This window comes from Trachemys scripta, chromosome 15 (genome assembly GCF_013100865.1).
Source record: "Trachemys scripta elegans isolate TJP31775 chromosome 15, CAS_Tse_1.0, whole genome shotgun sequence".
Lineage (NCBI taxonomy): Eukaryota > Metazoa > Chordata > Testudines > Emydidae > Trachemys > Trachemys scripta.
Genome location: NC_048312.1, coordinates 24,199,124 through 24,215,208, shown reverse-complemented (window position 1 = coordinate 24,215,208; position 16,085 = coordinate 24,199,124). Strand labels below are relative to the sequence as shown.

At 40.6% G+C, this 16,085-nt stretch overlaps 1 protein-coding gene across 2 annotated transcripts in view; it reads left to right on the top strand.

The window, feature by feature from the left end:
* Window positions 1-16,085, top strand: part of FBXW8 (F-box and WD repeat domain containing 8) — a 62,562-nt gene that overhangs the window by 8,905 nt on the left and 37,572 nt on the right. For both annotated transcript variants that reach the window (XM_034790605.1, XM_034790604.1), the window contains exons 3-4: window positions 3,058-3,222; window positions 4,090-4,178. In XM_034790605.1, the coding sequence (XP_034646496.1) occupies window positions 3,058-3,222; window positions 4,090-4,178 (254 nt within the window). The remainder of the gene's footprint in view (window positions 1-3,057; window positions 3,223-4,089; window positions 4,179-16,085) is intronic.

The following is a 16,085-nucleotide window of genomic DNA, read 5'->3' as shown; positions in this document are numbered from 1 at the left end:
ACTTCTTGCAGCTGAGGCTCGCTCAGTGGGGCTTTTACTAGGGATTGTCGTGCCAGTTTTGGTGCATTAAGGAAAGGCTATGTTAGACATCCTTTGGAAATCCATGCTTGTAAACTGGCAAGACTCAATGTAATTTGATTAAAAAAAATCGTACGATAGGATTTCTTCTCCCCTTTGAATGTTTGTTCATGAAAGGTAAAATGATACTGTAATTAGTTCTAATATTTTTTACTCTGTTGTTTAAAACCAACTTAAAAACTTGAAACTGGAAACGTCTCAACAAATTTTGCCCATTTTGGCAACACATAGGGTTTTTTTTTCTTCTTCTTCCATATATTGGTAACAGGGCAGAAGTTGGCATGGCTTGGTTTTGTTTACTTCTCTGTTTGTGCACAAGCCTGCCTCATCAATGTCAGCAGAAATGCGTTCCAGCGAAAGAGACAGAGAGGTTCGTTTCCTATCCGCAGTGTTTGCCCAGAGTTTTAACTTCTGCAGAACAGCTGCTTTTTTGTCTGTGCCAGCAAAAAATGGTAGCTTTTGTCTTTGTCTAGGCAACAGTGTGTAGATTTGTATTAGTGTCAAATAACTGGAATTGAAAGGAGATCCCACTGGATCAGAACTGTGTTTTTTTTTTTTTTTTTTTTAAGTTTTGGCATCATTTTGATTCTCCTGAACTACACGACCGTGTCCCTTTAGGGATGGAAGTGGTGATGGTCATTGAAGTCCTTGTTGTTTTTAGTTTTAAGACTGATCTAGTTAGGGAAGGCACACTACACGTTTCCTCACTTCTAAGTGAATCACTGTACTCCAGATCGCTGTCTTGTCTAGTGATGAAAACGAATTCAACCGATGTGGTCAGTTTGGACTGAGGTCTGTAGTCACTAAATAGAACAGTAGCTGTGCTAGAGGTGGGTGCCCAGTCCAAGAAAGAGCAGCTTTCCCAGCTGCTGACCCTGAAAAGTTCTGCAGGCTGTGCAGCCATAGAGACTGGTCTCTCTTCCCAGGGTTTACTCCCCACTCAGTCACGGTTGCATAACTCTTCAAATGTCATTCCACAGCTATTCCTTTTCCAGTACTCTAGCCAAATTGCAGTCTGCTTGTCCCAGAGGGGTTCATGTTAAACTCTCTTCCCCTTAGAGAAATTATGTCCCCATCTTGTAATACACATACAATTTTCTCTTAATGGGATTTCTGTTTGAAAAGGCTTTTTTTTAAAAAAAAGAGAGAGACAGACTAAGAAGTAAGTTACAATAAAGCTGCTAGGATTTTGTGGCCACAGCAGAATTTGTTGATTGATCCTACTTCTCTGCACTTCAGTGCAAGCAACACATAGCAGCCGTTAATACTATTCACCATTGCAACATGTGCCAGTCTGGCTATTCGTGTTTTGCAGTGGAGACTTGGTGACTGCATTTTTGCCACCAAATATGTAGTTAATGTCTCAAACTGAAATTTGGTGTTTCTGGCTGTTTGATTCTTATGAGCAAAAATATAACTGCATTTCTATGAAGCATATTTGTTTTCGGTCTGGACATCCTCGTTCTTATCTGGCATATTTGTTGATTGGCAGTGCTCTGAACTGGTGTGGACTGCATGCTATACGTTTTGGGTTACTTGGTATATGACACTTAGAAGTGAGACACAACCTTAGGATTGAAAACAGGCTTATCACTGATCTCATTGACAATAGCATCTCTCACATGGAGCTATTTCACTGTTCTCTTTCATGCAAGAATTGTAGCGCAATCGCTGCTTAAAGTGGTTTTTTTCCTTTGAATCTTTAAAATGGTAATTCTAGGCACACGGTTCGTTGTGGTGAAGCAATTCCTTCTGAAATAGACAGCAACTTGAGGCTATTTTAAAATTGTAGTTTAATACTTCATTCTTATTGATGCACATTGTAATACAATATTTTATAAAAAGAACGAGGAATACTTGTGGCACTGTAGAGATTAACACATTTATTTGGGCATAAGCTTTCGTGGGCTAAAACCCACTTCAACAGATGCATGAAGTGGAAAATACAGTAGGGGTGTGTGTGTATATATATATATATATATATAAAAAATATAATATACAGTGAACATGAAAAGATGGGGGTTCCCATACCAACTCTAATGAGACAAATCAATTAAGGTGGGATATTATCAGCAGGAGAAAAAAAAAGTTTGTAGTGATAATCAAGATGGCCCATTTCAAACAGTTGACAAGAAGATGTGAGTAACTGTAGGGGGGGGGGGAAATTAGCATGGGGAAATAGTTTTTAGTTTGTGTAATGACCCATCCACTCCCAGTCCTTATTCAAGCCTAATTTAATGGTGTCAAGTTTGCAAATTAATTCCAGTTCTGCAGTATCTCGTTGGAGTCTGTTTTTGAAGTTTTTGTTGTTGAAGAATTATGACTTTTAGGTCTGTAATTGAGTGTCCAGGGAGTTGAAGTGTTCTCTGACTGGTTTTTGAATGTTATAATTCTTGACGTCTGATTTGTGTCCATTAATTCTTTTGCATAGAGCCTGTCCGGTTTGGCCAATGTATATGGCAGAGGGGCATTGCTGGCACACGATGGCATATGTCACATTGGTAGATGTGCAGGTGAACGAGCCCCTGATGGTGTGGCTGATGTGATTAGGTCCTATGATGGTGTCCCTTGAATAGATATGTGGACAGAGTTGGCAACAGGCTTTGTTGCAAGGATAGATTCCTAGGTTAGTGTTTTTGTTGTGTGGTTGCTGGTGAGTATAACATGGCTACCACTCTGAAACCTGTCACAATATTTTATATCTCACTGCTGTCACGTTCCTAATCAGTCATTGTCAGCGTGGCTTTAGAGGGATGATGCTGACATCAGAGTTATCTTTAGCCTATAAATGTGAAAATACAATTGTGAACATAAATTCATGTTTAATCTTTAATGTGACCTACCTCCTCTCTTCCCACTAGAATTTTAAAAGGGCATGTTGTCACAAAAGTAGGGCAAAATAAATGCATTGATTTAGATGACAATTGGGCCTTGATAATTACCTGATCTGGTATTTATTTCATGTCTGTCTGCTTTTAGGTGAGCAGGACATGGAAAGTACTTGCAGAAGATGAAGTGCTTTGGTACAGATTGTGCCAACAGGAAGGGTACCTGCCTGATGCCAGCATCTCTGATTGTTCCGGCTGGAAACTTGCCCTTCAAGACTGCCGTGCCAAAGAGCGCACTTTAAGAACCAATTGGAAGGTAAAGTGAAAGGAGTTTTAATAATAGTACTCCGTGATGACCATGTAGAACGATATAACACAGCTCAAACCAGTCATTCTACTGCTAGTGAAATGTGAGCCTCTTATTGCCGTCTTTTTTGCCAGTAAGAAGGTGAAGGCAGCGCAGGGTTTAACGAGCCCTCCTCTCAGCTGTTGGTGGCTTGCTTGCCTGTCTTGCTTTCACTTTGAAAATGTGCTCTGACGCTGGACCATAGCTCCTATGCCCTCTATTCATGTAATCACCACTTAAAGCCCTGGTCCTTCAGTCCTTGCTCTTAGGAAGAGTCCCCACTGGAATCAGTCTATGTATGTGGTTCTGTAATCTCCATCCCATCCCAATTCACCTCTTAATTTGATGAGTGAGAGATGCTTTTAGTCTGTAGCGGTCTACAACTGTCTCTTGCATAGTACAGCAGTGTCATTCTTCTTCTTAAGAGAATACATGGGGAAGTAGAGACTCTGAAACGTATAGGAGATGAGCAGATACTGGATACTCCCACTCCCAACCCTCCCTGTTCCCCATCCCCTGACTACCCCCCCCCCAACCTCCCCCCCCCCCCACTGCTCCCCACCTCCCTGACTGCCCCCCAGCAGCCCCCACTCCCTTACCCAACCCTCCTACCCCCTTACCAGCAGCAGAAGCTCACAGCCACGACACCCAGCAGGAATTTCATTAATATTTGATTCTTTCATCTTTATTGGCACCCCTGTTTATTCTTTCCTCTGACCACCACTCCAATGGGCAGTGTAACCCATACAAAAGCATTAGGAAGGCCTGGGCTTCTAGGAGAATCTGGTATTAGATGGACCTATTACAAAAACAGTGTGTCCTTGTATTTCTGTGCAGAACCGCGTCGGTGCTGTGAGCCAGCTGCAGTACGAGTTGGGTAAAGTTTTGTGTGATGTGCATTCTTGTGATGGAGTTGCCATTGCTGGGTAAGTATGAAATTGTTTAATGTTTGTATAGTCTTCCTCATTGTGAGCTCTTGCGTGCTGTATCTTGACTAATTCACGAGCAAATCCGGACTGACATAATAGGGAGAAGTTACGTTTTCCAGCAGGAGCTCTTTTCCAGTTGAGATCTACTGTCACCAAGACGAAAGACTGTTGTAATTCTCTACTGCAAGTCCTCTTAGAAGTGACACTTACATTTAAAAAGTTGACAGTTAAAAATTTCCCACCTGAAGGAGTTTGCAATCTGAGATGGGTAAGACTGACTAAAGCTTTGCTTTTGCTGTTTTTGTGTGTGTGTGTGTGTGTGTGTGTGTGTGTGTGTGTGTGTGTGTTTGTAGCTCCAATATAAACACATAGTGTAGATGAGTTGCACTGATGTAAAAAGAACAGGAGTCCTTGTGGCACCTTAGGGACTAACACATTTATTTGAGCATAAGCTTTCGTGGGCTACAGCCCACTTCTTTGGATGCATAAAATGGAACATATATTGAGGGGAGATATATATATATATATAATAGAGAACATGAAAAGGTGGGAGTTGTCTTACCAACTCTGAGAAGCCAATTAAGACTCCCACCTTTTCATGCTCTCTGTATGTGTATATATATTTCCTCAATATATGTTTCATTCTATGCATCCAAAGAAGTGGGCTGTAGCCCACAAAAGCTTATGCTCAAATAAATGTGTTAGTCTCTAAGGTGCCACAAGGACTCCTGTTCTTTTTGCGGATACAGACTAACACGGCTGCTACTCTGAAACTGATGTAAAAAGTTACTTAGGGGTAAGCTGCACCAAAAGTCACTTTTTACATCAGTGCAGCTTTCCTGGTGTGTGTGTGTGTGTGTGTGTGTCACTGTCACTTTTTACACCAGTGCAACTACATTAGTGCAGCTACACCATTGCTAAAAAACAACAACCCTAAAATACCCCAGGTTCTCCCCCCCCCCCCCCCCCCCCCCAACTGTGTTGGCAAGCTCAAATATGAGGCAGTGTGGGACCACAAGCGAAGGAAGAGAGTGAAAGGAGATTACACATGCACATGGGATCTGAAAGATTCCTGGGTTTTAAGGAGAGACAATAAGTGTAGGAGACTTTTACTTGCAGCAGGGTGCCTAATAGTCAATAATTAAAAAAAAAAAAAAAAAAAAAAGTACCCAATATTGAGAGAAGGAAATAAAGAAAGGAGAGAGGGTTGGGAGGAGTTTTGGGAACAAGATAGATTTAGTTAAATCAAACTAGTGAAACCAGTGCGAGCCCCTAATGCAGATACACTAGGGTGCCTTTTCTAGTATAGATAAGGCATAAGAGACAGATTTAAGGATGCGTAAGGCTTTGAAGGTGAGAACAAATGTTTAGTTGGACATAGTAAAAAACGGTCAATGGATTTAAGGGAGAATGATGTAATGCAAGTGGTGAGAAAGGAAGATAACTGCAGCTGTGATTTTTGGAATAAACTGCAGTGGAGAGAGTTGTGAATGAAGTGGGAGGCCAGGGGTCACGGTGACTAAGATATGGACAAGGCTTTCAGTAATGAGGATAGAAACAAACGGACTGAAATTAAAAGAATGGACTGGCATCTTAATATTCGACAGGAAGAAGCAACATGATTTAGCAGGAGCTGGGATGTTGAGGGAGGAAAGAACTTACCTTCCTTATTTATTATTGTTGTGCCTATTTTGAAATAGTCACTGCAATACTTAGATACATTGAAAGGTTGTCTAGTTTCATTGTAATTTCTGTATATACCTTTGCATCTTCTGATTAAATACAACTATTTATATTGCAGTAGCACCTGGAATGTGTAAAGTGCAGAACAGACCTATATGAAAATAGTATTGAATTACAGGAGAGATTCCTGTGTTTCCTACAGGAAAGAGTATTCCAGTGGGACTATTTTTCTTTACTTCTGGCTGCACTTCATTGTTATGATGTGACTTGATTTAAGATGCAGACCTAAAGACTTGGTTTTCAGGAATTTCATTAATATTTGATTCTTCCATCTTTATTGGCACCCCTGTTTATTCTGCTATGATTATTCATCTGTACAGTTCTCTGAAAGTGTTTCTCATTCTTAGAACATCCCAGACTTGCTGATGAGATTACCCTGACTATCCCAATGGATGTATGATTTTAAATTTACACTTGTTATATTTCACAGGTTTCGTAATTATTGTCCCTTTAGAAGAAGTCACACTAGCAAATAGAAATGATGTCGTAGGAATAGTTAGAGGACACCATCAAACTGTCTTAGTCCCGTAGCACATCAGCGTATGATGTTTTATGGCAACACTTCATGTTAATGGTACATTTATGTGCGGTGGGACTAGAGAAAACTGCCTATAAAAATGACACCCCACATAGCAAATACTTCAACTGGTTATAATAAAGGTTGCTCCAGATCAGCTGAGTATGGAGGACTCTTACAAGCGTCCCATGCAAGATGAATTGTATGGCTGTGCGTGTGAGCTGAGATCTAAATCCTAAGGCAATGAGTGGAAAGGGGATGTTACGCGAACACTTATCAGGTCCCTCTTCTGCTTGGGGTTGTCTGTCTTTTCATGGATTTAAAGCCCTCCCCACTCCCAGTTTCTATTTGTATGTTCCCTTTTGTAGCCTATTCCTTTTCTTAAACTTCCTTCGTTTTTCTTCTTTTCTCAACTTAGTAATTTTTATTTAATGTCATGATGTCTGTTTCTTTGCAGTCACTTCAACGGTTGTGAGTCTGTCACTAGCAAAGTGGCTGTGCTCCTATTAGCAGGCCCAATATATTTTGTGATCCCACAGTTGCAGAATTTGCTGTGAACCCTCTGCTTGCTGTGCTACTGTGTTCCAAAGTTTGTGCGTTGTTGTTGTTGTTGTTTTTACATGCCCGTTTGAAAGGTTTTCTTCACAACCATGAGCAATAGAAACTGAGTGTAAACTGATGTAGTTACAGCCTCTGCAAACAACCTGTTTACTACCTGCACTTCACTCTTATTTGGAACGTAAGCTACCAAAGAACATCCCTTTAAATCAGGGGTGGGCAAACTTTTTGGCCCGAGGGCCACATCAGGGTTGTGCAACTGTATGGAGGGCTGGGACAGCCTGGCCTCAGCCCCCTCCCACTTCCCGCCCCCTGACTGCCCCCCTAAGAACTCCCAACCCAACCAACCCCCCCGCTCCTTGTCCCCTGACTGCCCTCTCCTGGGACCCCCGCCCCCATCCAACCTCCCCGCTCCCTGTCCCCTGGCTGCCCTCCTGACCCCTATCCACATCCCCACCCCATGACAGGCTCCCTGGGACTCCCACTCCCAACCCTCCCTGTTCCCCATCCCCTGACCACCCCCCCCAGAACCTCCGCCCCATCCAACTGCTCCCCTCCTCCCTGACTGCCCCCCAGCAGCCCCCACTCCCTTACCCAACCCTCCTACCCCCTTACCAGCAGCAGAAGCTCACAGCCACGACACCCAGCCAGAACCAGCTGCACTCCCCACGCTGCCCAGCGGGACCGGTGGGCCAGAGCACGGCCCATGCGGTGGCATGGCTGCGCAGGAGGGCCCGGGGGCTAGATGCTCAGGGGCCGGGCAGGACGGTCACGCGGGCCGGATGTGGCCCGCGGGCCATAGTTTGCCCACGTCTGCTTTAAATCGCCATGCACACAACTGTATTCCAGATATCGAATACCATTTTCCAAAAGAAGATGCATCTGGCATACTACCAATGACATTCAAGACCTGATTCCTTCAAGATAGCACAAAATTTCATACCATCCCAGAACTGCCCAGCTGTTTTTAAGAATTGTTGTTATTTAAATGAGACTACTGGTACTGCTGTCACAACTTGTAATCATGTTTGCCATTTATGCCGTGTCTTCAGCTTCAAGTCTGTGGCATTTTTTTCCAAGTATCTTGCCTTTTGTGCTCTCCTGCTCTTTTAAAGCAGAGGGTCTGTGGAGCCTACAGTTCCCAGTTCCTTCTGTCTGAGTTTTAAGAAGTTTTATTTCAGAAGGTCTTTGGCCTGGTATATTGATATTTTCAGATTTTGTTTTTCTTTTTTAATAGCAGTGTTTCTATTTAAATGTTTAGACAGACAAGGTGGGTGAGGTAGTCTTTATTGGACCATCTTCTGCTTATGGAAGAGACAAGCTTTCAAGCTTAGACACCATCGTCTTCAGTAATAGTAGGAATAAAAACAAGACAGATTTACAGAAAAGTAGCTGAAACTTACAAGTTGCTAACTATATAAGTAAATACCTTCCCGTCCTCACATGATGAACAGAAGTACCTAAATATGCAGCTTTAATTGAAATAGGTGGTTCTTGGATTCCAAACATTAAAAAAACCTCAAAAAAACTTTATAGTATTGTGGCTAATGGCGTCACATCTTTCAGATTTATAAGTCATAAAACTATAATGAATCCAGTGATCAATATTTAGCTGTTGCATCCTAGTAGTGAATGCGTAATTTAATAGCTGAGGTTAACAAAAGTCAATTTACTTCTGGGGGTAAATATCAGTAATCTTTTACATTTAGTGATCGTGTCTCCAGCCCTGCAAACACTTATGCTTAGATTTACACATGTGAATTGAATGGGACTCCTCATGTCCCTAAAGTTCAACATGTGAGTTACTGTCCACAAGATTTTGACATTAAAGATTATTTTTGTAATCTTAAAGCTAATTTTGTTGTTAGTGGCATTTGAATCAATATTTTATTGCTTTGAAAACAGTGGCACGTAGTGTGCTAAATGTTATAGCGTCATTTTGTGGCTCAGCATCACCCCTCTGGAAGAAATAAATACAAACTCTAGATGCTTCACTGTACTTTCTTTGCATGACAGAAACATGGAATAGTACATCTTTCATTTGCCATAGAGGGTTTTTAATTTGTCTGAAAAGGAATCTGAAAAAGCTATAGACGGACAATTCTAAGAGGGTGACTTACCACTATTACCCTGAATTGTGTTTTGCGAACTTTATTGTTAACCTGTCTAAACTAGTTCAGGAGTATGCAGTCATTTGGAACCAAGTAGGTTGAGACATTGTCTTCCTGCTTCCTGTAAGGAAGCAAAACATGAACAGATTGGAACTTACTCTTGTATAGGGAAACCTGTAATTTGTCTCGCTGCCTTCCACATTCTCTCCGTCCTGCTGCCAATACCTAAACCAGAAGATGGCAGAATATCAAGGATTGATTTAGCGCAGCTTGAGCTGTGGGTTGAAGGAGGCTGCTAAGATTTCTTCTTTCTAAAAGAACCTTGCATTTATGGCTTTGACATCAGATAATTCAGTCTGGCCTGTGTGTGGAGCATCTTGTGTTTATCATTAAAATTTTATCTAGTGGTTACGATGCTTGTTTTCTGGGTCAGACCTTGAATTCCTTTTCATTTGAGACAGTGATGTTTGTGGTTACCTCACTCCCAATCAATGTTGTATAGACCAGCCTTTCTACAGTTACTCGTCTCAAAGGATCCACTTAAAGAGACGCCGGCCTTTCAGCCACCCCCAGTGTCTCTCTTGAACATAATTGGAGTTTTTGTTAAAATGTAAAGGTCAAAACTGACCTAAGCAGTAGCTTATCTGTATATGTGTAACTTATAAATTGGCATGGAAAATGTTTCACAATTTCTGAATACGTTAGTTTTCAATATATGTTTGACTGTTATGCAGTAAATATCTGTAGCACACCTGAGTTCTACAGCAGTTCTTTCCTCCATCATTACAGTATTCTAAAAATATCCATCACAATCATCTAAGCTAATGTATACCTGCACAGTAATCTCTGCATTAATCTCCTTTGCTAGTATTCCTATACCCTATTGGACATTGTAGTCAGTTGTTAATCACTCCATTTTGCTAGCACAATGAATCTCTGAAGCACAAAAAGTCAAAGCCCTACTTGACAAGTTATTTGGAGTTCATTAGACTGTGGGCTGTTTCTAGGTAAAGGATCCTGCCACTATCACAGAGCACTGTTCTGGTAGTACAACAGCAGTTGTTTTATTGCTGCCTGATAGGCTATATGTGGGATGCTTATGTGCAGGCTCCTTTCAACTTTTACATTTACGTGAATACTCACTTTGCTGTGGTGTCTGCCTCCTCTGTCTTTCCCCGCAAAAAAAAAACCCACCAACAAAGAAAACTCCCTGATCTTCCTCTTACTAAGGATTTTTTTTCTCTGTGCAGCCTGACACCATCTGTCTGTGGAAATAGTACTTTCTTTGCCATTGCATTTACTGCTATTGTACATATTTTTGAAAGCTCTACAGACCACTCTTCCAACAACTGGGAAGTGAAGAGATGAGGCCTCTGATGTTTACATTTCTTTGTGTTGGAGAAGGGGTTGTAGAAATTTTTTATCTTGCGAGGGTTACACATGCTTGTGTGTGGAGAGTTAAAGACATTACTTCACGTTGCGTGGCCCAAAGTTTAACTAGGACCGTGACGTATGGAGTCCCTGCATTACACGAAGCACAGGCTGGGTTAGTGTCAAAACGCCACCCAACATCCTGGAGTCGTTCTTTATTTTTAGTTATGAGCAACAAACAAATCTTAGCCTAAACTGGTTATTTCTAGGGTTTGTTCCTGCAGGACATCCTGTCTCACCTCCTAGCTTGTTTGTTGCATTAAAGATGCTCTCTTTGTATCCCGTCTGCTCTGCTCTAATTTTTGGTTTTGCTGTAAGGTTCAGTAAATGCCTCTCAGAAGGCATATTGGAAGCTTGTCGCACCTGAACAGGTATGTTTGAAAACATAACGAAGATGTTTCTCCAAAATACTTAGTCATGAAATTTGAATACACATTAACAAACAAAAGTTTTAAACTCACTAAAATCCCTCCTCCTTTTAATTGCTCAACTTTCACTCTCTATTCTTGTGATGTCACTATTTCAGTAATTCTTTTTCAGGTGGGGCAGGGTCTGAATGCAAAACTCCCCCCAAAAAACAAACGAACAAAAACAAAGGAGACATTTAATAGACCAAAAAAACTTTCATGTCTTTGTCACTAATTATAAAGAAACAAAAATGGCCCAAGCTTAATATTGTTTCCTTTTGCGGGTCACCTTTCAGAGGGTTGAAAACAAATGACATCACAAGTGCAGATAGGATTACCAAACGTGTGAGGTAGTTCAGGTGACAGGAGTATTCACTTCACTGCCACCTAGTGAAAAAGAGCCTTTCAGGTGAAACTGGCAGGAGAAACCTGAGACTGGCTCTTTGTAGAAGCTCCCACTCACTCCATTTTGCCTGAGCATTAAGCTGCTGCTTTACCCAAAGCTTTTATCAGATTCCAAGGAGAGCATGGCTGTTTTGAACAGCTGTGATGTCTAATATTCCCAAATCTGCAACAGTTCACTTCATTTTGTAAAGCACAATTTTCTCCTGGGGCTAGATTAGTTTGTCCTTGCTTTAAAATTATGTTTAATAAAAGAAGCAAATTCATATATTTCATTTTAAAGTTATAATCTTATACCTTCTGGGCTGTTACAAATATAGCCTTTTCAATTAGCACTTTCTCCTCTGACATCAGCAAGATATGCACATTTTAACACACTAGGTAAGAACACATTACTTCATATCTTCTTAAACTGAGCTATCATGTCTCTCTTGTCCCCAACTGAAGTCTGGGCAATTATTGTATGTTTCTTACATTGTATTTTTGTCCCCATTATGCAGAAGTACCAACAGCCCTGCTTAGCGATACTGTGGCAGTGAGGTAAATACCAGCTATGGTTTCAGTGGCTGTGTGGCAGTCCAGCACTATTAATTAAATTGGCTGTCAGGGTACTTTCTTATTCATACCAAGCAAAGATTATACTGCAGTAGAAAACTCACATGCTACAGAAGCCTACTCCCTCCAAAAAAAAAAAAAAAAATCCTGTTTCTCCTTGGATTTAAAGGAGGAATTATAATCAAATTTTAGAATCAAATTTGCTGTAAAATATTTTTTAAGGGCAGGTTGCTGGCTTTGAACAAGGAATGTCCTGGATGCAATTTAATACTTCTGTTTGTTCCAATTGCCTTGGAATAGGAGCTGCGTGCACTTAATAAATTGATTGAAAAGTTGTTTAATATCAGTAGCTTTTGTAAATATTTCTGCATGCTCTTTTGAAATGCTATTTTGTTACATCCAGTACAGCTTCTCAACAAAAGAACTCTGTGCCTTCTCCAACAGCATGTCATCGGGTGCTATTAGCCCCTATTTTCTAGGGATTGGAACAAAGTGATGCCCACAATTAATTTGCTGGGTACAAAGTCGCACACACTCTGACGCCAAAATGGTCCGCACTTACCATTTGGCCACACACCGAGACATCTGTCTTGAATAATAAGCCACTCAAAAGTAAGTGTGGGATGGAATTGTGGTTATTAAAAATGAAAAAGCTAATTCAGCTTACTCTTTTACCAGTTGCAGGGTTTCCTCCATGCGCTGTTCACCTCCCATCCCCAAGTTTATCTAGAGTTCTTTTAAGTGATGGGACTTACACCATTCCCTTTTCCTGATATTCAGTTTAAATTTCCTTTTCTTATTTTCATCCTATTCTAGTTGTACTCTCTTGTGCCTTCCTAAATAATTCCTCCCCATCCTTGGTGTTTACATCCTTTAAATATCTGAGCATAGGTAAGGATTGGGCATTGTTATCCCTCTGTCCTCTAACCTTATTCTGCGCAGGGTCAGAAGACACTGGTACACAGACCCAAGCTATGCCTAAACTACAGCTTCCACTGTTTCTGGTAGAAGTGAAGATTTCATGGTTTTAACTGTCTAAATATAGACAAGGCCATAGAATCTGTTTAATAACTCTGTTTGTGTGCGTGTGTGTGTGTGTGTGTGGGGGGGGCTTTTTGATGGACTCCTAACTTGTCATAATTTTGAATATATAATCTGTCACCTTATTATATGGGCCTCGTGGAAGGTAATTGTCCTTAGCAGATTGGGCAAGCACTTCAGTCTGTGTATGCCTAATTTATCTATCTGTAAAATGGGTATAACAGCACTGCCCTACATCGTGGGTCTTGAGGATAAATACATTAGACTATGAGGCACTCATCTACTACAATATTGGTGCCGTATAAATAGCTAAGAAGACATAGAGCAATTTAAATGAGCAAGGCTGGGGATTTTGTGGACTGGATTTGCATGTTTAACGGAGTCTTGTTCTCGAAAAGAAATCCCTCCCCCCAACCAAAACCGCCCTCACAAAAAACCAAATGCTATGACAGAAGCCACAGAAGCTTCATTAACTTCACGAAGGACTGGTTTAATTACTGTTAGTAGAATAAAGATGAAAGATTTGAGATGTTCAGTGCAGCACGACAATACAAAGTGCTCATTATTATTTAACTTGCTTATCAACAGGCACCTGTTTAAACTCGGTGCTATCACTGTGAATCATTACTTGAGCAAAATTCCCACTGACTTCAGTAAGAGTTGTGACTTAATAAGGATTTCATAATCAGATCTTTTGAGTATTAACAGATGGTCACTGACTGCCTGAAACAAAGTTGTTGGGTTTTTTTTGTTTTGTTTTGTTGATCACCACAGGTATCTGGAAATAGAACAGACTTTGCCTTCTGGAAATTAAACCTAACTGTGAGGCAATTTTTCCTCCCTTTTTTCTTGCTACATATTCTTTAGAGGAATTATGAGAATCGTCAATTGATTTGTGAGCCTGCTTATCAGAGTTCTGTGGTGTTAAACCATTCAAGGGTAGTTGGTTGCTGTGGAATGATGTACTTGGGGTAGCTCAAATTGAGGATCTATACCAGTATCCTAGAGAAACAGAAAACAAGTGATGGCCTATATGACCTATTTGTTTGGAGTGAAAATCTGTCTTGCCAGCACTGAGAACATTAAGAAGGAAACAGTTTGCCTGCACTGTTGCCATGGACTGAATGAATAAATTCACTACTGTTTTGAAAATGCTTCTGGTAACAGTTTTTCTTTTGTGTATTTGTTAGCTTATGTATTAGTTGCAGTTGTACTTTGCACAAACACTAATTAGACAGCCATCAACACTGAGGGCCAAAGGCTTACTAACAATGCAACTGTGATAGCAGTGTCTTAATTGCTTGAAGGTAATTGTCATTAGGCAACCATAAAGACATCTGGGGCTCTGGAGAGAGATCAGTCTTCCTCCCCCTTCCCCAAATTTGTTCTGGCTCTTGCTATCCAATATAGTTAAGCTTTTTCAGATCTGATTTTGTTTTTGTCCAGTTTCCCAGTTTTTGCCCTTATGAAATTGTCTGCTTCTTCAGTACCACTTCATTAGAACCGTGTCCAACTCCCACACCTCCACTTCCTTCCACATGTGCTGCATTTCAGTGCCCGCTGCTGAGTCAGCATGGAATACCAGCTGAAGCAGGCCACAGGTTTTTTTCTAACCACCTGTCTTCCACTTTCACCACTATAAAAGAGAGAAAGGAAACTATTGCTTACCTTCTTGTAAAGTTGCTGCCAGTAAAAAGCAGTAAAATTATTGTTTCCTTAAGTAAGCAGATGGGGGAGAAAAACCCTCATTCGTGTGGTGTGCTTTCAACTTTGACTGTAACACTTTTTGTCTTGGGCTAGTAAGTTAGGCCTAGAGTTTTAAAGGTATTTAGGCTTTGCTGCGCTGATCGTCTCAATACCTAACTGATTTAGGAGCCTAAATCCCATTTTCAAAAGAGATTAAATGGAATTTAAACTTCTGAGTGCCTGACTCTTTTGTGATAATGAGATTTAGGCTCCTTAATTAGTTAAGCTTTACAGTGCTGATCACAGCAATTCCTAAATACCTTTAAAAATCTGAGCCTTAACTTCTCTGCCTCTGTTTCCCCGTCTATAAAATATGGATGATAATCCTTATCTGCCTCAAAGGGGTGTTTCAAGGATTTAATTAATGTTTTGTAAAGTATTTGGATGTAAAGAACATGATAAATGGCACATGTTCACTGTTGGATTAAAAATAGGTTTAGTTAACACAAGCAAATCAAGGTAGGGTGGTTCTTATATGGTAACTTCCTTGGAGGTGTATTACAGACTGCTTTTCAGAATTATGTAATAGCAGTACCAAACATAATATCAGAATAAATAATATAATTATGGAAGGTTATCGTCAGTATATTCTACAATAAGGATTAGTAGTAGGAGAAAGGCATTAACACATTCAAAGGGAGAAAAGATTGTTTTTTAGAGGTATTAAGTGATGAGATAGGAAAGGGCTCTTCTGGTTAGCAGGAGTTTCAGAAGCAAAGACTGTATCACCACCACTGGCAATGTAGTACAACGGGACACAGGAAGTGGGTGCTTGTTGAGTGCTAGGTGTGGCTGGGAATTAGCTCGAGGAAAGGTCCTTAGACGTTTCAACAAGACCACAGAGTGTGAATAAAGTATTTGTGATCTGGAACTGGATCTTGAAATGCCTTGTGATGTTCAAGGATGGGGAGCAAATACAGAACGTTCTGCCACTCTTTAACATAGGATGCCATGTAGAATAAACTATTTTCAATGGAGTAGGTGTTTAAACGTCTCTGTTTCATGGAACGTGAGTATGAATTTGCTACTGAATTCAACAAAACAGCAAGGGTAAAATAGAAAGCAGGTGAATGATACCCATACCATAGAAAATAGCACCTATTTATTGCTCTATTAAAAATAAATTAGAATTTTTTCCTGGCATAAAGAAGTCCAGATGAGCTTTAATTGTCATCCTTGTTGGCAATCTCAGCAGAGAAGCCAACGTGTGAATGGGCTTAAGACTTTCTGTATCTAGTCTGTGTCTAAAGGACTTCATTTTGTGGTCCTCTCTGTTTAGCATAAATCATCAGAAGAAAATTTGCATGAGAACCCTAAAAATTATTGGGCGGGGGGAGAGAGAATCTTTACTAGATTAATTATAGCATTCCTATCATCTAGGAGCAGATTATTT